The following is a 21,598-nucleotide window of genomic DNA, read 5'->3' as shown; positions in this document are numbered from 1 at the left end:
GTTGTTCAAGATCAGCTTTGTTGCTGGCCCAGACAGGGGTGGCCAAGATCTGCCCTGCGATGCTCCCGCAGATCCAACGTGAGTGGCAGCCAGTTTAATAAGGCTTATTTAAAAACAAAACAAATCAGCTTATTCTTGGTGTGAAATGAGTTGTGTTTGGCCTTAGTCCCCTGTGGTCAGTCCGCACTCAGGGGCTATGCCAGCTGTCCCAGTCCCCGCAGACTGCCTTAGTGAAGGTTATGTCCCCTTTCCAATGACGAGGAGCAGAAATCCAGTAATGCATTCAGTGCCGTGAAAACCTAATCCCAAATATCATTTTTACTCATCTGAGGAATGTTAACTTGCTGAAGATTCAATTCAACAAACACTGTCTCTGAATTGAGGTCATCCATTTACTTAATTGTAACATTGCTGCTTCTCACATAAAGTCTGACCAACACCCAGGTCAAGGCTCTCCTGTGGGTAATATTTACCAGGTTTTCTGGTCCCCTCCCAGTAAGTGAAGCCAAGACGGAGTGGGGATTGGGAGTGTCCCCACGCCAGTGCCAAGCAGAGGCCCCAGAACACGCAGGCATTGGTGGATCAGGAGGGGTCACAGGCACAGGGAATGTCAAACAACCTGCCCCTTTGGGGGTGCTCAGATGCTGGAGGATCCTCTTCAGCAGGGGAGCTCCCGGGCCACATGGGGGAAAAGGGGGCAGGGCTTCGGAGCCTCACAGGAGGGCCCTGCACTACCGGCGTAGGGCACTGTGGAGGTCAAGGTTCTCTAGAAAATAGAGCTGATAGGATGTTCGTATATGTAGAAAAAGATTTATTCTAAAAACCAGGCTTACACAACCACAGAGGCTGACAAGTCCCAGATCTGCAGGGTGAGTCGGCAAGCTGGAGACCCAGGAGAGCCAGGGATGTGGCTCCAGTCTGAGTCTGAAGGCCTGAGAAACAGGAGCACCAATGGTGTCAGCTCCATTCCGAGAGCTGGCAGACTCAAGGCCCGGGAGGGGCCAATGCGTCAGTTCTGGTCAGAAAACAGGGGGAAAACCAACATCCTGGGCAGAAGGCAGGCATACAAAAGGAATTCGCTCTTCCTCAGAGGACAGTCCCCCTTTTGTTCTATTCAGGCCTTCACCTGATTGGGTGAGGCCCACCCACAGTAGAGAGGGCCTTCTGCTTTGCTTAGGCTACTGATTTAAAGGTTAATCTCATCCCAAAATAGCCTCCCAGAAACAGGAGAATAATGTATGACCAAATATTTGGGTATTCTGAGGCCCAGGCAAGTTGCACGTAAAATTCACCCTCACAGGCACCCAAAGAAAAAGGAGACAGTTATCGCCACAGCAGGAGAGAAAGGGCGGTACTCACTCAGAAGCAAGGAAGAGAGGAAAACTGGCAGCCCCATCTCAAGCTGGCGGTTGCGGCGGGGCTGGGGCTCCCGTTGTGGGTCCTTCCTGGGTCCTGCAGCAGTGAAGAGCATGCCTTGGTGATAGGCTAACCTTGAAGGGCCTACGCACCTGTATCTTTAGAAAGCCAGGCCAAACAACCTAAATGTCCATCAACAGATGATTGGATTCGGAAGATGTGGTATATATACACAATGGAATACTACTCAGCCATAAAAAAGAATGACATAATGCCGTTTGCAGCAACATGGATGGAACTAGAGAATCTCATACTGAGTGAAATGAGCCAGAAAGACAAAGACAAATACCATATGATATCACTTATAACTTGAATCTAATATACAGCACAAATGAACATCTCCTCAGAAAAGAAAATCATGGACTTGGAGAAGAGACTTGTGGTTGCCTGATGGGAGGGGGAGGGAGTGGGAGGGATCGGGAGCTTGGGCTTATCAGACACAACTTAGAATAGATTTACAATGAGATCCTGCTGAATAGCATTGAGAACTATGTCTAGATACTCATGTTGCAACAGAAGAAAGGGTGGGGGGGAAATGTAATTGTAATGTATACATGTAAGGATAACCTGACCCCCTTGCTGTACAGTGGGAAAATAAAAAAATAAATAAATAAAAATAAAAAGCCAGGCCAGGAGACACCACCCCCACTTCTGAGGCCAAGGAGGACCTGTCACCAGCTGCTGGGCCTTTCAAGATAAAGTGACATCCTAGACCAAGGTGTCTCCTGATGACATTTCTACAGCTTTATTGATTAAGGCCAAGTCTCTAAACAGCCAACAATGAGAGAAAAGGGCCTTTACAATGGAGAAAAGGAGGGAATAAGAATCCAGAGAACCTGCCCAGGACACTGTACAGGCAACACCTGACAAGTTTATCATCTCATAGAGCCATGAAGAAGGTCACAGTGGCCTCCTGTAATTAATTAATCACAGTCAACATAACTGAGTGCCTCTAATAAACCTGCTCTTAACTCATTTGTTCTGTTAACACATTAACTGGAACAACCCCAGAAGGTGGGAACCAGTATCCGCCTCATTTTATAGAGGAAGAAAGTGAGGTGCATGGGAATGAACTGGCAGGGAATCATATAGCTTCTGCGGGAAGAGCTGAGATTTGAACCCACGCAGTCCTTCCAGAATCGACCACTCCACTATACCACCTCCTCACGTGAGTGGGTTCCCCACATGGGGTCCCCTGGGTTTGGGTTATACACTGGGCCCCCAGGAAACTGAACTGAGAAACACAGTTGGTGCAGACTCGCGGGTGTAGACCCAAGGGCGCCGCTGAGTGGAGTGAAAAGTGGGCTCGCCAGTGATGAAGAGAAGGCACACCAGCTTCCAGTCTGGATCCCTCTGTCTCCTGTCTTCTCCCTGCCATGACCATTGGCAGCCCCAGGGAGAGGATTACCAGGAAATTAGGAAAGAAACAGATGGCCACTTGTTAAAGAAAAAAGCCAGAGGCCCAAAGTGGCATCACCTGTGCTAAAACCTATGCTGCTAGATCTGGGTTTCAGAGCTGAGCTAAGCCTAGTTGTGACCTTTCCTGGACCGTAGTGGTAGCCAGCACCAGTGAGGCAGACTGTCACGGGGAGGGGGGTTCTCCCTTCACCTACCAAGGGATGGAGATGTCATATGCGTGGTAGACCCTCCCCCTAGCGCCCCCCCCCCCAGAAGTGACCTGGTCTTTTCCTTTGCTTATGGCTTCCTTGCCCCAACCTCCTCCTGCCTATAAAAACCTTCCATTTTGTACAACCCCTGTGAGCGCCCTTCTGCTTACTAAGTGGGCTGCTGCCACCTTCATGAATCATTGAGGGAAGCCAATTAGATCGTCGCATTTCCTCATTTGAATTTTGTTCTCTAACACACTTAAAGCAACCATGGGGGAGGTGGCAGCTCTGAGGACGGCAGTAGGGGTGCCCTCACCTACAGGAAGAGCCGATGTTCTGGGACAGGGTGTCAGGAGGCTCTTTGCTGTCTGAGGGTCCTTATCATCCTGTGCCCCCTCCAGGCTCTCCTGTTAAGTCTGTAAACCCATGCTGACAGTGACTCTAAACACAGCAGACAATCCATCAACCCAGTGGCCCCTCTGCTCCAAACTGCTGCGACAACGCTTCCCCAGCCAGCCTTGGGCCTCTCTTTATCCCTGAGGAAAACAGTGAAGGCTGCCCTTCAAGTCCAGAGCAAGCTCTGAATTTTAATTCTGGGTTTAATTCCATGTGGGTTGAGCCAGGAGCCTTTCGGAGACGGATTAGCAGCCCTGACACTCAGCGACATAAATCAGCACCCAGTAAGCCCAGCCCCAGTGGAAGTCTCCCTGTGACTCAGCTAATGCTGCTGGGAATGACTGCTCTGGGCTAGTTCGCCATCTTTTCTGGATCACTCTGCTCACCTGGAGCAGGATTCAGCAACGTGATGGGGAGGCAGCCGGGGAGAAGGATATGGCAGAGATAAGAGGTATTACTGTAATACCAGTGGCCATGACTCCTGGGGTAGGAGGTCTCCCTCCCCATGGCCCTTGATGGACACACACAGACACCAAAACCAAGAGGACAAAAGGGAGTCTGAGGAACTAGGGCTTGTAATCGGGTTATCCCGAAAAACAGAACCAATAGGAGGCACACGGGTATAATCTAAAGGCCTGAAAACCAAGACAGTTGATGGTTTATGTTCTGGTCCAAAACCAGCAGACTCAAGACCCAAGAAGAGCTGATGCTTGGTTCATGTCCAAAAGCAGGAAGAGCCTGATGTCCCAGCTCAACAGTAGACAGGAGGAATTCTCTCTTCCTTGCAGAAGGGTCAACATTTTTGTTCTCTTCAGGCCTTCAGCTGTCTAGATGAGGCGTACCCATAGGAAGGCAGCAACCCGCTTTTCACAGTCTATGAATTCAGATGTTAAGCTCATCCCCCAAACCACCCCCACAAACGCACCTAAAATACCGTTTGACCAAATATGTGGGCATGCTATAACCCAGTCAAGTTGACACACAACAGTAACTCCCGCAGTGCTCAAGGTAGAAAAAGAGACTACTTAGCCTAAAAAGATAAAAGTGCTATGCAGGAGAAGTCACTTTGACCCAGGAAGGGCCTGATTGTCTTGGGATAGCTCAGCCTGAGGCCAGAGCAGGTGCAAAGCCAAGTGAGACTGAGTGACTGTGGGAGTGAAGAAGAACCCTGAGGAGGACCCTTGGCAGGGGCCCAGGGTAAGGGGACATGCAAAATACATACAACCTGGGCCATAATTAATTAATATGCAAATCCACAAGAGACCACTACCTTCTGTTCTCTAAGCAAAATCACTCAGGCTGACATTTCATCTGAGGGATAAACACTGTAGCACAAATTGTTCACTCAGTCCGTCCAATAATTACAAACCCATTTGTGGAGTGATTTGTCTTTGTTCTGGCTTCCACCAGCTGGCAAGCCCCTGTCTGAGCCATGGATGACTATCACAACTGCATCAAATTCTTCCAAGGGTGTCCCCATCAAAGGGATGGTCACTAGGTCCCTGGCACCTAGTGTTCTGTTGCAGCCAGTGAAGCATGGCCTTGCGCCCACACATCATGGCTAGGAACACACACCTACCACATGGTCTGGAGGCAGAGTGCCCCTGGGACTTCCTTGCCACCAGCTCTGCTATGCCCACCAGCGCTGGCTACTCTGGAGTGGTGGGCAGGCATGACGCTTACCCTCGCTGCCCTTGTCCATTTGCCCTTATTCCCGCACCTGACCAGCTGGGAACCCTGGGCTGCCAGGGTCAATGTCATTTGATGATTTGTAGTCTCATGAACTCATAGTTATTTTTACCATCTGATATGAGAGGACTTCAGTATTTTAACCACAATGAGGGCTTACCAGTGGGTCCTCACAAAATAATAGCCCTGATTAGAGGGACCTGGGGACATGAGGAAGGAGTGGAGATAGAGGGGGACCAATGAGGAGGGGTTTCCATATTGGCTAGACAGGAGTAGCTGAGTGAGGCCACCCAGGAATCTAGAACGAAGGCCCCCACCATCACTGTGGAGCTGGAAAGAGAAGCTAGAAGTACAGGTTCTGCTTTGAACATCTTCTGACCTCTGCACACCTGACCACCCAGTGGTAAGAATTAGAGTGGAGTGCTGGGCATACATACCCTGTACCAGGCACCTACTCCATGCCAGGCCCCATTTCTCAAAAAAATCTCTTTAAAGAACATATTAGCTCCTATTTCACATGAGGACAGTAAAGCTCAGAGAGTGTACTTACTCATTCATCCCATAGGTGAACATACTGGATACTCTGCCAGGCACTAGGTAAGACCCAAACAGACATGGGCCCTGTGAAGCCCTGCCTTCACAGAGCTCACAGTCTGGTGAGCAAGGCCCACATTAAAGGAATGAGCCTGCAAATAAATAGACAAGTATACATCACCATAAAATACAGTAAAAAAAAAAAAATGCCATGGGTCCACCTTCTGTCTGCAGGAGCCCATGGTTACTCAGCCAGTGGTGGCAGAACCAGGATTCTAACCATATCCTTGCTCCTCCCACTGCTTCCCCAGCACTAAGCAAGTGGGGATGGAGGGCTGATCCATCTCCCCTTTGGACGTATCTTAGGCCCCTGTGGTCCCAGGTTTTCACCTCTGCATTCCCAGGTCTATCCTCCCTCCCTCAGTGTATGGGGTTGAGATCAGTCAGACATGGGATGCTGGCAATGGGGTCCTTTCAAGTATGTTGAACTGTAGCCGGATGCCTTGAGGCCCATTGCTGACTTGGCTACTTACCAAAGATGAGACATTTGTTTTACCCACACTCTGAGGGGGTAGATCATGGTGGCCTTTTACTAAGCCACCTACCACCCCTCAGGAGCTGCATAGCTGCTTTGAATGAGCATTGTCATCTGTGGTTGACTAAATTATCAACCCTGAGTCTTTACCCCCTCCCTGCACCCATGCTCTTGCCATGGGCAGGTCGTGGGCAGGCTATGCTCTCCGATCCCTGTCACTGGGCTCCGCCACATGACTGACTTTAAACCACGGGATGTTCGTAGATAAGATGCAGGCAGGGACTTGAAATATGCTTGAGCTGTCTTTTCTAGTGTCTCTACTGCCATTGCTGTGAGAGGAGATTCCCCCAGGCAGTGTTGCCACTTCAGCCTGGGCCTTCAGTGAGATTCATGGAGTAGACTGGAGCCAGCCAGACCTGCAGCTGGAATCAGAGCTGCCCAGCCAATCCCAGCGACAGCAGCTGGTCCTGGCTCACCCTTGGAAACATTGAAAATAAACAGCTTATTGTTGGATGTCACTGAGATGATGTGGTTGATAGTTACAAAGCAAAAGATATCTGATACAGTATTTTAGCCTCATAACAACTCTGGGAAGTACTGTTCTCTACCATTTTACAGATGGAGAAACTAGAATTGAGGTATATACTTTCGCCCATGTCATAAAATTAGCTTGTGGCAGAGTTGAGGTTTAAATCTAAGACTTTCTGGGGCTAAAGTCCAAATTATAGTCATGGATGCTGCTTCAGTAAAATCCTTGCATTGATGCTGATCTTGTGATGATGTAAATTTCAGTGTGCTGTAATTGACAACTGGCCCCTAGAGCCTGGCTACTTACCAAAGTAGCTCAGCTGCACAAGCTCACCCCAGTTGTTTTATAAACTTACCAGTGATGCTACCCCATTTCTTGTGTGTAAATTTTGAGTCTCCATTTAATGGCATTACAGCAGGTCTTATTGTTTTATAATTAGCTAGAGATTAAGAACAATTTTTCAAATAAAATTTCAGTGTCTGGAAAAGAGAAATGAAAGGAGATGGTTTGTATTTAAGAATATAAAAATTCCTGTGAGGGGAAGGAGGAGAAAATGATCTTATTCTTTATTTCAAAGGGCTGGAGAGAAGCTATCACAACACCCAGAAGATCAGCGAGGAGGCTCCTGTGGTTATCATCAGGCAAGTGACGATGGTGACATGATCCAGGTGAAAGGGTTAGGAGAGCACCTGTAGAGTGAACACGAAGTTGGACCAAGTGCCCTAAAGCCATGCTGTGATGGCAGCGGGCAAGTAAACCAACTTAAGCTCAGTGGACTCCCCCAGGTTCTTTCTCCCCATCCAAAGTTACAAGCCACAGAGCCCCACTTGGCTCGGAGCCGGTTTCCAGTTCACTGGGCACCACTTCTCTTCTTCACCCGGGGGAGGGGTCCCCAATTAGCTGGAGGAAGGGTCCCCAGCATGGTCCCATGTCCTCACAGCAGGAGGGCAGCTGCGTAGTCAGGGCTCCTCCCTCTTCCCATGGCTCTGCCAAGTCCGCATGGCCAAGGTATGTCCCCACTCCACCTGGAACTGCTCCAGCCTCAGGGGGAGGAAGGACTGGGTTGAGGCTCCAGAAATTCTGGAGTGTCTTCTGGTTTTCACAGAAGCCAAATCAGGGGGCTGGGAGTGGGGCGGGGAATACTGCATATGAATCCAGGGTTGAAATGCTTTCCATCAGAGACTGGTTCTTCCATCTTTCATACATGAACTGAAAGCCAGGAGGCTTGATTTGCCTGCCAAAGGATGTCCCAAACCTCTGTTCTTCACCCGTTCAGGCTCAGCTCTCAAGGAAGGCCAGGAGACAGGAATCAGAAGCCCCCGGCCTGTGTCTGGCTGTCTCTGGTGGCAGCAGGCGTGTGCTTCCTCCTCCCTTAAAACTCAGTAGTGGAGACTTGGGGGAAGTAAAGGAAAACCATGTGGGTCACCAAAATATACCACGATCATGGCCTTACTCTCTCCAGTGTCCTCTGACTTGACTCCAGAGTCCATTTCTGCTGGGGCAGGGTACACCTTTCCCTGCTTAAGCATCTGGGTCATGGCTTTGCTAAGTGTTTGTTTCTAAGCAGACTGACTTAAGCGGTGACTAAGCTTGGAAGTCATAAAACCTGGTACTAAACCTGTCAGTGAGGCTGTTAGCTGAGCCACGATGCAGACTCTGGGTGTCTTTGGCAGCAAGGCAAGGCCTCTTGTTCCAGCTCCTCCAGCTGCCCCAAGCAGTCCCTGTCTGACCGGCACTGATATCTACAGGCTCCCAGGAGGTCCAGCTAGGACCCACCTCGGATGCAGAGCCAGACTGAGCCTGGGTAGAAAGATGGATCAGGATCAGTGTGACCAGATGACCTAGGCTTGGTCATTTTTTGAAACACTTTCTGCATCTCTGGGAAAAGAATCTATGGGCAAGGATTTGATGGAGGGGGTTGTCTCCTTAGGGGTTTCCAGCTCGGCACATTGCAAAACCTTCTGACTCCTGTGGATGGTTTCCACACACAGTGGCCATGAAACCCGCAGTCCGAGGAGCCTGACCTCAGCTCAGCTCAGCCACGGGACTTAGGCAGGCAGCGTCTTCTCTCTGAGCCTCAATTTTGGTCTGCTATAAAATGGGAATGATGGTATCACCTGCTCTGCCTGCCCCACAGGCATTTGAAAGGCTTAAGTGGAATACTGAATTCAGAGAATCTGGAAAGGGGGAGGGCCTTGTAACAATGAAGAATAACATGTCTTGAGTTCAACCCAGCAGACCTTTAGCAAGTGCCACCTTTGTGCCAGACAATGTCTGGGCACCAGAGACGCAGAGGTGAGGGAGAGAGAGAGATTTTCACCCCCATGGATTCAGGACCCTGCAGGATGCTTGGAGGAGACAAAGAGGTATCCTATTAGTAGCACTAACAATAATAACAGCTTGGAGTTCCTGTTGTGGCTCAAAGGAAACGAACCTGACTAGTATCCAAGAGGACTCAGGTTCAATCCCTAGCTTTGCTCAGTAGATTAAGGATCCAGCATTGCCGTGGGCTGTGGTGTAGGTCACAGACGCTGCTTCAATCTGGCGTGGCTGTGGCTGTGGCTGTGGCATAGGCCAGCGGCTACAGCTCCTCTTGGACCCCTAGGCTGGGAACCTCCATATGCTGTGTGTGTGGCCCTAAAAAAAAAAAAAATAATAATAATAATAATAACAGCTCTTTCACTGAGCCCTTGCTATGGCCCAGGCTTGAGCTAAATACTTGACATATGTGGGATTCTAGAACAACTATGCGAGGAAGGCATTGTTTCCATTTTGCAAGTGAGGAAACTGAGGCTCAGTGAGGTACAGTCATTTGCCCAAGGCCACTCAGCTGGGAAGTGAGTTCAAATTCCCAAATCACTGTGACCCAAAAGAAAATGATAAGAAAGCTCATACTCAGGTTTCTTCCTCATGGAGAAATTGAAAACTTTGAAACACTTTTTCTTTGTTTCTGCTGCAGCTAATTCAATAGTTCTTAAGCTTGAGAGTGTATAGGAAATCACTCGTGGTGTCTGTTAAAAGGCCAATTCTTACCCACCTTGAGATACCCTAGTGCCTCAGGTCTGGAGTGGAGCCCAGGAATTTGCAGTTTAAGTTGCCCTTAAAGAGACCCCACTGAGAAAACTGAAGTTTGGCATTCCCATTATTCACCAAGGTATTGAGCTGAAGGTACTTTTCCGCCTCTCTTTCTCTCCTCTCCTTGTGTGACCTCAGCTTGCGATTGCATCATCGAGGGCATCTGATGAGCCAGGAAAGAAGACATTTCCTAAATATGCTATAACTCGGCCAGAATCCCAGTCTCTACATAGAGGAAGATGTGTAGGGGTGAGGCAGAGGTTATCAGCTGCCTCCCCAACAGCCTCCCCTTCCCTGGTCCCCCTGTCCATGTTCTTTCTTGCTACATAGAACCCCAGTCCTGTTCAGGAATCAGGGATATGTGTTTTACAGCAGCTGGTTCCCAGCCCCAGGGAGGAATCTTGATTGGTCTAAATGAGGGGTTTGTATTTATTTATTTATTTGTCTCTTTGCCTTGTCTAGGGCCGCTTCCCACAGCATATGGAGGTTCCCAGGCTAGGGGTCTAATCAGAGCTGTAGTCACCAGCCTACACCACAGCCACAGCCACGCAGGATCCGAGCCACGTCTGCGACCTACACCATAGCTCACGGCAACACCAGATCCTTAACCCACTGAGCAAGGCCAGGGATTGAACCTGCAACCTCATGGTTCCTAGTCAGATTCGTTACCCACTGCGCCACGACGGGAACTCTGAGGGGTTTTCAATCTTGGCTCTACATTCGAGTATCTGAGGAGACTTTAAAGACACCCAAAAATGGATCCCATCTGAGATCAGTTAAAGTTGAGTCTCTAGGACTGAGATCTGGGCATAGACGGTTTGGTGGTGTTTTTTACAAGTCTGCAGGTGATTCTAATGTCTAGCGTGGTGAAGGACCAAACCAATCATAATAGTAATTCCATTCTCCTTGCCAATGATTGACTTAAGAATGGACACATGACTTGTTTATGGTATGAAGGTAGATGTAAACAGAAGTCTGGTCTATATTCTTTAAAAGGAGCAGGACTTGTCTTCTGCTGGCATTTGAACATTGTTGTGTGAAAGTGATGGCAGCTATCTCGTGACCATGAGGGGTAAGCTTGCAAAGGTCAGTATGCTGAAGATGGCAGAGCAAAACCATGGCAGGAACCTGGGTCTTGTATTTGCCATGGAAGTCTTGCATTTGCTGCTGAACTGCTAAGTTAACCAACCCTGGAGCATCTCATCTCTGGCTTCTGGTTACATGAGATAGTAAATATTCCTTATTAGTTAAATCACCGGTTAATTTTTTGTTGTGGCGGTGGTGCATTTTTGGTGGTTTTTATTTGTTTTGTAAAACAAAGCAAAAAGCATCTTAGTTGACACAAGACAGATCCAATCAAGGCCGCCCGTCGGTTCCAAATGCCCTTGTAATGACGCCCTTCTTATCCCTTATGCCTCCCTTCCACAGCACCTAAGCTGAGTCTGGCTCCCTTAGGGTTCCAGAGAGGCAGAACATCGTACTGATTAAGCCCATGGCTCTGGCACTCAAGTCAGCCTGCCTGAGTTCAGACATGCATTGTAAGCCTCAGTTCACTCATCTGTAATTTGGGGATAATTTTTACCTATTTCCCAAATTTAGGAATTCGACATGTAGATTTCATGAGATAATCCATGCAGAAATCCATTTAATGACGTTCTTGGTGCCTCCAGCTTAGTATTGAGTCAGACCCAGAGAGTCTGAATTTACTAGAACATTCCCAACTTTTCCTTGAAGGCAACTCAGTAGTAAAACTAAAGGCCTCTCTATGATTATTATTGTAAATGTCAAGAAAAGGCTATCACAAGGCTCTGTCTCGACTCCTGTTTCAAGACATGAGGTCTCCATGGCCCTTCCAAGGAAAGGAGTGAGCATGGCTTTATACATCCTCTGACAAAGCGGAGATGAGGGGAACAGTTATCAGACACAGCACGGACACACGTGTCACCACAAGCTGTTCTTGCCACTGTAACTGTGAACTTGACAATGCGTTTCCTGACACATGATTCATCAGGCTCGAGATATCCCATGAAGATGCCTGTCTGTCCCTGTGTTTCTGTGACGTCTGTTGCCTGGTACTCAGGAGTACTTGAAAGAGAATCACAAAGGTGCGAGAAAGCAGCCTCCTGGCCTCTCCTGGTGAGCTGTGACCCAAAGGCTGGAGACTCATCAAGCCAAGAAGTAGGTCTGCCCCTTCTGGAATGTCCTGATTCCAGGGCATGAGTCTGGGTTACAAGTTCAAGAAGTTCCTAAGGCAACCCCCTCAGCAGCGGTGGCCCTTTCTGTAGCCACTGCAGCCTGCAGTATCCGTGGGCAGTATCCAGGCAAAGGACACCAGTGGCTAAAGACATCTGCCTGGTCTCCCTGGCATTCCAGCCTTGGACTGGGCTTTGCCAGCAGTCACATGCCCACGTTGAGGTTCAGCATGGCTAGCTCTGAGGGCTGGGATTAGACAGGAGGCAAGGTTGTCCATATTTTACTTTAATTACCTCTGGTTGAATTTGTTGCTCTGAAAATGTGGGGTTATCAATACATTGTTTTTTATTCCCTTAAAATGAAGATAGGAATTGGTGGGGAGCAGAGGGGTGGGGTGGGGAGCTGGGGTCCAGGGACCCTTCTATGACTTGTCTGTAGTGAGAGCTTCCTGTTGACTTAACCCAGATGGGGTCTGGACAGCGAGCGTGAGGGAGCAGTGCCCAGCCTTGGCCTTCTTCTTCCCTTCTTGCTTCCAAACACTGGGTTTGGTACCCACAGGCTGAACCCACCCTTGCCCTTCAAGGCTTGATCACTCTGTCCATGAGGCTTATTCAGAGGCTGGGCTCAGGCCCCAACACCAAAGCTGATCTGGATGCAGAGCTGAGGTGAAGCCCCATACTGCCACCTTTTGATTATTTTTCCTTGTGTGCCTGCCCTTGCTTTGGCTGTATTTCTACCAGTCCCCTTTCAAAAGATTTAATTTTGGCACTTAGCTATAGCCCCAAAGTATAAAATATAACGTAATTAACACCCATATGTCCACCGCCTAGCTTGAGAAACAAGTTTTTAAACTGAAAAGCTTTTGCACAGCAAAGGAAACCAAAAAGAAAACAAAAAAAACAAATTACAGAATGGGAGAAAAATAGTTTCAAACAATGCAATGGACAAGGGCTTAATCTCTAGGATATACAAGCAACTTATACAACTCAACAGCAAAAAAGCCAATCACCCAGTGGAAAAATGGGCAAAAGACCTGAATAGACCATTCTCCAAGGAATATATACAGATGGCCAACAAACACATGAAAAAATGCTCAACATCGCTGATTATAAGAGAAATGCAAATCCAAACTACCATGAGATACCACCTCACACCAATCAGAATGGCCATCATTAATAAGTCCACAAATAACAAGTGCTGGAGGCGTTGTAGAGAAAAGGGAACCCTCCTTCACTGCAGATGGGAATGTAAACTGGTACAGCCACTATAGAGAACAGTTTTGAAATACCTTAGAAATCTATACATAGAACTTCCATATGACCCTGCAATCCCACTCTTAGGCATATATCTGGATAAGAGTTTCCTTGAAAAAGACACATGCACCCGCATGTTCATTGCAGCACCATTCACAATAGCCAAGACATGGAAACAACCTAAATGTCCATCGACAGATGATTGGATTCAGAAGATGTGGTATATATACACAATGGAATACTACTCAGCCATAAAAAAGAATGACATAATGCCATTTGCAGCAATATGGATGGAACTAAAGACTCTTATACTGAGTGAAATAAGTCAGAAAGACAAAGACAAATACCATATGATATCACTTATAACTTGAATCTAATATACAGCACAAATGAACATTTCCACAGAAAAGAAAATCATGGACTTGGAGAATAGACTTGTGGCCACCCGGGGGGAGAGGGAGGGAGTGGGAGGGATCAGGAGCTTGTGGTTATCGGATACAACTTGGAATGGATTTACAATGAGATCCTGCTGTGTATCATTGAGAACTATGTCTTGATACTTACACTGCAACAGAACAAAGGGTGGGAAAAAAATGTATACATGTAAGTGTATCTTGGCCCCCATGCTGTACAGTGGAAAAATAAATAAATTAACAAAAAAAAAGTAACAAGTTTTTACCAATAGAATTGAGGCTGATCACACTCTCTCCTGCCCTCTCCTCGAAATAATCTGAATTTGGTGCCCATCTGATATGTCAATGGGGATTAAATTTGGCTACAAATAACAGGAAAACCAAACAATTGCTTAAGCAGGATAGAAGTTAAAAAGAGATCTGGAGAAAAACAGTTCAGGGCTGTGGTGGGAGCTCCATGGCACTCAAGGACCAGCTCTCTGTGTACCACCATCTGCAGCACAGTTTCCACCTCCTGGACTAAGACAGCTGTGAAGATCCAGCCATTTCATCTACTTTCAAGCCAGAAGAAAGAGAAGGGAAAGAAAGGAGGTGATTTCGTGAAAGCTGCATTGGTTATCACTTATCCCATTGCCCAGAATTTAGGCACAAGCCAAACCCAGTTGCAAGAGAAGGTCGAAGATGTAGTTTTATTCCAGCTGGCCCTGGGCCTAGTTAGAAGTCTCCTAAGGAGGAGAGGGAGAGTGAAATTGGGAGGCACCTAGTGGTCTCTGCCACATCACAGTCTTAACCAGAATGCCAGTTTAGGACCTCGACATGTTAAAGAATTGTTTTTAAAAAGAACATCTCTATCTATTTAGTGTTCTTCAGTAAAAACTATCCAAATAATAAAGCTCAATGAATTTTTTACAAATGGATCAAGAAACAGAAAATTACCAAAAACCCAGAAAGTCCCCATAAAACAAGAAAGAATTCAATTAGAAAATAAAATCCCAGGTTTGCAGCTAGCTCATTTCATGTTGGCCCACGAGAATTTAATTTGTACTACTCCTTGATCTTACAGGGGTATAATCCCACTTTCTCTTGCATAAATCTTTGGCCTGATGAACGAACTGAAACTGAAGTTGAACTTTCCTTAAAAGAACTCCTGACTGACAAGAGATATGTCCATGGACTTGGTTCTAAGCAACATTAGATATGGAGAGATGGCATTTGTTGTGCATCTACGATGTGCTAGCGGCTATACTGAGTAAAGATGCCGCTTTGATGCCATCCCCATTCCTGGATCTGCCATTGACTGGGGGGTGTGAGCTCTACCTTAGGCTTCTCATCTGCAGAATGGGAATAATATTGTTGTGATATCAAGAGAAAAATGTTGCCCAGGTAGTCTATCAGTTTGAAGCTCAAGCTCAAGACATCACTCTGTTCTTTCCAGGAGACCAAATTTCTGAGTTCACCTGGTACCATCATCCCGCAGCAGATGGACAGCTCTGTGTCTGATGGTGCCTCTCAGCTTCCATGAAGGCAAGAGCCACCCATCTCCCATCGCAGAGCTGATGGCAGTGCGAGCACTAAAGAAGCATCTCTCTGCTTGGGAGAGCCAAGGGCTTGCTCTTTTTCCTTTTTCAACTGTATCTAAGTTGTGACCCCTTTGCCTGGTGCTGTGACAGCCCTCCCCTAGGTTTCTGGAACTCTCAGGCTGTCTACGTGTTTGACTTTTGGGCTGCCTTCTTCCCTCCCTCCCTTTCATGCTGCGCCAGCCCATATAGACTTAGCTCTTTTAATCTTGCTTCATAAATCATTTCTGTACGTCAAGTCCCTGAAAGTGTTTCCCCTGAACTCCCTCCAAACCATATCTAAAGCTCTTACCTTCTGGCAAATGCATCAGAGCCAATTCAGTCTGCCATAGCTGCTGTCTTGCCCAGGAGGAAGATGATGTGGAAAGTGCTGGAGGAACAGAAAAGGCAGGCCCCGGCACTCTAGGGGGTCGCCCTTCCCCACCCCCACCCCGTTATAAAGATGCTGAAACAGCATTGAAAGATCTCAGATGTAATTTGCTTTTTAGTCTTGACCACAGCAATATAATTTGGTGGTTAAGGCTTTGGATTCTAGCATAAGTGCCTGGGTTAATATCCTGGCTTCATCACTTGTTTGCTATGGGATCTTGGCCAAGTCACTTAACTTCTTGGAGTCTCAACTTCCTAAGCTATAAAATGGGAATGATGAGTGTTTATCTCACTGGGCAGTTATGAGAATTAAGTGAGATAATGCATGCCTGGTACTTGATAACTGCTCAATGAGTGTTGCCTGTTGTTGGTTTTTTCCTGTGGCCTACCCAGTGTCTGTTCTCCTGTCATCATTAGCAGAACCCTGATTTTAAGCTGGGTGCCAATACACCTCGATTTAAAACGATGATGCTAATGTTTTCTGGCTTCCTTTGCACCCAGAAGTAGTCAAGTGACAGTTCTTGCCAAGGTGACCTCAGCTGGAATCCCTGGTAGTGCACCCAGGAAAGCTTTTTAAAGAGAGAATGAATTGGCATGTGCCTGTCCGCCCTTCTCCTTTTCCTCCTTTTTTTCATTTAGAATGTGAATGTGATGTCTGGAGCTTCAACAGCCATATTCTAACCATGAGCCAAATTTGAAGGTGGCAGCCATATGCTCAGAATGATAAAACAGAAAAGTAAAAGGAGATGATGCCCTGGAGCTGCCATCCTGGCCTGGAGTGCCTGCCTTCAGACTTCTTGTTACCAAATAAATGAATGAATAAATAACGCCCATAATCTGCTTAAACCTTTATTTGTCAGGTTCCTTATTACTAGCGACTGTGCACAATTCCTAACTGTTAGCAGCACTAGGCTTCTGCTGATGAGGACAAACTCCACTTAGAGCTGGGTAGGAGCCTGAAGTGGTTTTCAAACTGTGTGCCACAGAGGTTGGGGGGTTCCATGAGCCCCCTGTCAGGCTGGAGATTTTGAGTAGGGGATTAAGGGACCATGCTGTCTCTCCCTACCCCATCTTCTTTTCCAGTGTCATTTTAACGTTTTGCAGAGGGAGAGGTGGCCCAGTTAGCTTGTGTTTAAAGAACAGATTCCAGGGCAAAAAAATTACAAGGTTTGGAAACCAGTGTTTTTTTCCAACCCCCTCATTTTTACAGAAGAGTGATCTGAAGCCCCAAAAGTAACAGTGAGGCCATTTGCCCAGTCAAGCTCATCCAGGCAGAGCCAAGAGGAGAACCCAAGTTTTCTGCTCTTTCCAGAGACCCTGCCAAGTGCTGGAACTGCCACTAAAAAAAAAAAAAAAAAATAGTTCAGATCCAAAGAGTTTACAATGCCTGACGAAGCCCCAACCCACTGAGTCCCGATCAGCTGCCCGCTCTAGGGGGAATGGACAGACCTCTCCAGTTAGAACTAATGAGGGCTGGGAATGCCCTTTCAAGGCTCCAGGCAGCCAGTCTGCCCTCCTGCTGAGACAGAGTTGGACCTGTTTCCTCTTCTAAGTAATTCATTAATTGTTTGTTTATTTTTTTTTTAAACACACACACACCATAGATGCAAAGGAGTGAATGGGTGGTGTGAAATTCTCAGCACATGGGGTTCTTTGTTCTTGTTCCTGTAGTTCTCCTTTTCACAACGCTGGCTTCATCAGTTCAAGATCAATGGCTGCTAAGTTGCAGCTGTAAACACTGCCTCATTCAAGGTTAGTTAGAGTAGCCCAGAGTTCTATAGCAGGAAGTTAATTGTGGGAGGGGTGCTGGAGGGCCTTTATCATGGAGCCTTCAATAACTGTTCAGAGGCACTGTCCTTGCAGAGTTGCCCTATTTGGGCCCACTTGGTCCACTCAGTAGAAAATAAATTGCCACTTGAGTGGAATAACCAGATGTAGTAACAATTCAGAATACTCACTCTAGGACTTGAACTCTTTTCCTCATCCCCCCATTCCACCCAGCCCTCCATCCATCCATCCTGCATGTATTTATTGAGCACCTACTCATGGTTCTAGCACTGGCCCAGAAGACAGCCATGGTCTTCTCTGGAGCTTACTGGGGGGGAGTGGGAAGAGACTAAAAACCATCATGTTTAGGCAGACAACAGCAGAGCCTGTGGAAGCTGCCCACAGGAGGCCATGTAGCCCCATGTAGCCATTGCCAATTGAGCAGAGCTGGCAGGAGACGTAATATCTATATGGCATCCTTGAGTCGAAGTATCACTGATGCCACCATCCTCCTTGCAACCATAAATATCTTTGAGATCACGTGGGACCTTAAAATGGTTTCAATCATGAACAGCAAACTGCAGGGTGATTAGTTCACCAACGTGCTGGTTGAGGTTCCTGGTTACAAACGATAGAAGGCAACTCTGGCCAATTCAAGAGAAAATGCCAAATCTATACCGAAGACATTGGGGTGCTCACAAAATTGAAAAAGAAACAGAGAAAAGAGGCAAGACCATGGAATTTAACAGGAAAAGCTTTATTGAGACGTCACTGTTGGCACCACTGGATACTCCCCACCACAGCCATTTCATTGGCAAGCCAGTGGCTGCCACCCTAAACAACCTCTGCCAGCCCACCTTTTCTGGTCACTCCAGATTCCAGGTTCCAGGGCAGAGAGCCAGTAGCCACTATGAGTTAGGTGCTGCCCCCTAGTGGGCAGGAGCAGAGGCCCTCTGCCTGAAACCTTCCTCAAGGAACTGGAGGCTCCACCTCCCACGTTAACCCCCACTATGGGAGAGTGAACCTACTCCTGATCAGGTTCACATGCTAGATCCCCTTAAAAGAGGATCCCTTTTAAGGGGATTGGTAGCACAGCTCAGCCCTAATTCTCCGAGGTCTCTTGCCTTGAGATAATTACCATGGGATAGTCCTACTAGAAAAGACTTTTGAGATCTATAGTTCAGCACTCTTGTTTCAGAAGCTCAGAAGGCCTGGTTTGCCTCAGCTGGGACTAGAAGACAAGCCTCCCAGCTCCACCTCCAGTGGTTCTCTGCCCCACTGCACTGTCCTCCAGCCTGCAGCTGGTCTGCTCCAGTGTAGGACCAGAACAAAGGGGAGGCAGGTGTTGCCATAGCAACTGCTAATCCCTGCTTTTCCAAGTATGGATGAATTTCTTGAGCTGTCATACTTTTCCAAGAAGAGATGAGTAGTAGCTCTATGTGATTTAACCCTTATGCCTCTGTAAACATAACTTTCAGGTGAAGACATTAATAATCCAGCAAAACAACCCTTTGCCTGGCTCTGTATATTCTTTCTGAAAATATAATTGCCTCAGGGACAGGTCCATGAACACCACAGCAGGGGTCTCTGGGCAGCAGGGAACCACAGTGCCCGGAGTGACAGGAGAAAGAGGAAGCAGGAGGGAACCTGGGCTGACAGAGAGGGAGCTGGGACTTTCAGTGACTTCATTATTTTTCATCAAGCTGGCACAGCAACCCTGCATCTTGGCTGGACAGGGCAATTAACAACTCCCCAAGCTCCTAATGAGTCGTTTTCTCGAGGTTTAAGAATTTAAGAGTCCCTCGGAGTTTCCCAAGGGAATTTATTCCTGGGAGCTGACTTCCCCAAAGTGTCCTCCCCTGGGTGCACGTGGTTCACCCATGTGCACGTGGGCTACTGGATTTGGCCAATTGGTTGGAAACCGGGAATTCTGGGTTCAGAGCCATGACCTGTGATTTGCAAGGGGTGATTGGTAGCACAGCTCAGCCCTAATTCTAACATTTGTAATCATGTCTGCCAAGGCCACTTCCCCTTCTGGGGCAGCTGAGGGGTCCTGCTCCCCCAGAAGCTTCTTCTGAGACTCTCTTTCCTCGGAGGGGCCTCCATGCTTTGTACCTAGTTCACCTGGGATTGGACCCAGCCCCAAAAGGCAGGCCTTATAGTTGATCAGGGGCTAAAGCTCTGTCCTAGAGCAGAGCCTAAGGGATCCAGACTCTCTCCTGGGGAACTTGAACTTGAGACTTGCATAAAATCTGTTCCTGGGTAATAGCAAGACCACTGGAACTATTTGCTGAGAGGAAGTTGGTCTCAGGAGAGAGAAGACTCCTGGGGCTTGGCTGCTTGAGAGGATGTGGAGCATCACATGATGCACCCTGTCACCTGCAGCACCCTGAGTTCATCTCTTATCTCTGTGACCCAAAGATCCTCTTTCACAAACACACACATGTACACACACACAGGCACGTGGACAATGGGACACTTTCATTCGACTGACTTAAGCCTGAAGGACCCTACCTTTGCCTCACTGAGAAGATATATGAGATCCCTCAAAACTCAAAAACTGTCTCCAGTTCCTCACTTCAGTTCATCCCTGAAACATGGGCAGGGTCAAAATCTAGGAGCAGTTGATTCCTCCACAAGGGAAGATATTCTCAGTGGTCCATAATCTTCCAAAGTCCTAAACTCTCACCTTTAATAGCCATTCAAGAACCGTTAACATGAGCCAGTGGAAGAGGCCTTGGGCTTAGTGGAAAAGTGCTGAGCTTCAGTAAGTTATGCAGGAGTCTCAGTTGCCGGGCCTGCAAATTTGAGTGTGGCTTGCAAAGCCTGGGCTGGTCCTTGTGCACCTCCAGCCCTTCACCCGCCTTCTGGGAGCAGCTGCAGCCATAGCCAGTGCTTCCACAGTACTGTTTCATGTCTGCATGCCCAAAATGTCCCCCCCCCCAAATTCCTTTCCAACCTTCAGTACTGTAGGAACTAGAATTTTTTTTATTGCAAGGTATGGAAACTGACATTGAATTGTTAGAAGGCTCTGGGATGCCTCGCAGATTCAAAAGAATAGTTTAAGTACCATATCTTAAACTATGGTAGTTGGATATGGATATTGAACATGGATAGGACAGCTCATGAACCTGGGGGCTGTCACTCTAGAGAAGTGGTTCTCAGCTAGGGGATGATTTTGGCAATGTTTGGAATCATTTCTGATTGTCATGACTGGAGACGAGGCATTAGAGACATCTACTAAGTGGAGGCCAGGGAGGCTGCTGAACATTCTACAGTGCACCAGACAGCTCCCCAATACCACGCCCCCCCAAAATCCAATCAATCCAAAATGTCAATAGTGCCAAGATTGAGAAACTCTGCTCCTGAGGGCTGCTATCAACATGATTTGGCTCCAATGACATCCAGCCTCTGAGACTCGCCATTCCAAATTTCAGTGTATTGGGCCACCTTGAGGCTGTGTCCACCTGCCTATCAGCTATAGCCGGGGAAACAGAGGGACCTAACAGAGATCTAGCCACTGGGGGCCCTTCTTTCCATATTAGGGGATTTTTTTAGTGGCCATGCATCCCAAGAGCTGTGGTCATGGATCAGACAGACATCACCCTGCAGGGAGCCATCCCAGCTCCCTTAAAGTTGAGATACCCACCTGCTTTCTGGGCTCCAAGTCTATCTTGTACATGTTTGTTTTCACTGAATTGTGATTTGGTTTTGTCCATGTGTCCATCTCTCACAGGAGACTGTGAGGTCTCTACTGGTTGAAACGGGTCTTACCTCTGAAAGTGTCAATGTCCCAGTTACCTATCACAACATAACTACCCCAAAACTTACTCACTTAAAATAACAACCCTTTTACATCATGATTTTGTGAGTCAGGAATTTAGGCGGAATTCAGCCTGGTGAATTCTTTTACAAACAATCTCAACTAGGGTGACTCATTGATAGTCAACTGACCACTGGGCTGGGCTGGAGAGTCCAAGATGGCTTCTCACATAACTGGTGACTTAGTGGGATAGCTGGCAGTCTGGGCTCTGCTGGGACCCTCTCTCTAGTCTCAGGGCCTCTCCACACAGTGTTTCCAGAAGGGTGTCACATTTCTTATGTGACAGATCCAAAAGCAAATGTTTCAAGAAAATGTAAGCTAAAACCAAAAAGCTCTTAAGACCTATCACTGGAAGTCCCAGAACATCGTTTCAGCTGCATCTTATTAGTCAAGCAAGTCCCTAAGAACAGCCTAGATTCTAG

The 21,598-nt window shown here is 47.5% G+C and overlaps 1 protein-coding gene across 9 annotated transcripts in view; it reads left to right on the top strand.

Annotated features, from left to right (window-relative positions):
• Positions 1-21,598, top strand: part of LOC110256768 (uncharacterized) — a 130,140-nt gene that overhangs the window by 70,510 nt on the left and 38,032 nt on the right. For 6 of the 9 annotated variants that reach the window (XR_014827046.1, XR_014827047.1, XM_084995750.1 and 3 more), the window contains one exon: positions 7,284-7,347. Coding sequence is in view for 5 of the 9 variants with exons in the window: in XM_084995750.1 (XP_084851876.1) it covers positions 7,284-7,347 (64 nt within the window). In the remaining 4 variants the exon portion in view is untranslated. Of the gene's footprint in view, positions 1-7,283; positions 7,348-14,703; positions 16,433-21,598 lie in introns of those variants that run through there. The other 3 variants (XR_014827044.1, XR_014827045.1, XM_084995753.1) reach the window with 3 other exon arrangements.

This window comes from Sus scrofa, chromosome 14, assembly GCF_054392235.1.
Source record: "Sus scrofa isolate SSC_HxYL_T2T_F1_AM1 chromosome 14, Sscrofa_HxYL_maternal_Yorkshire_Landrace_v2.0, whole genome shotgun sequence".
NCBI lineage: Eukaryota > Metazoa > Chordata > Mammalia > Artiodactyla > Suidae > Sus > Sus scrofa.
Note: the sequence above shows the minus strand (reverse complement) of the source record. Positions and strands in the feature narration are given on the sequence as shown.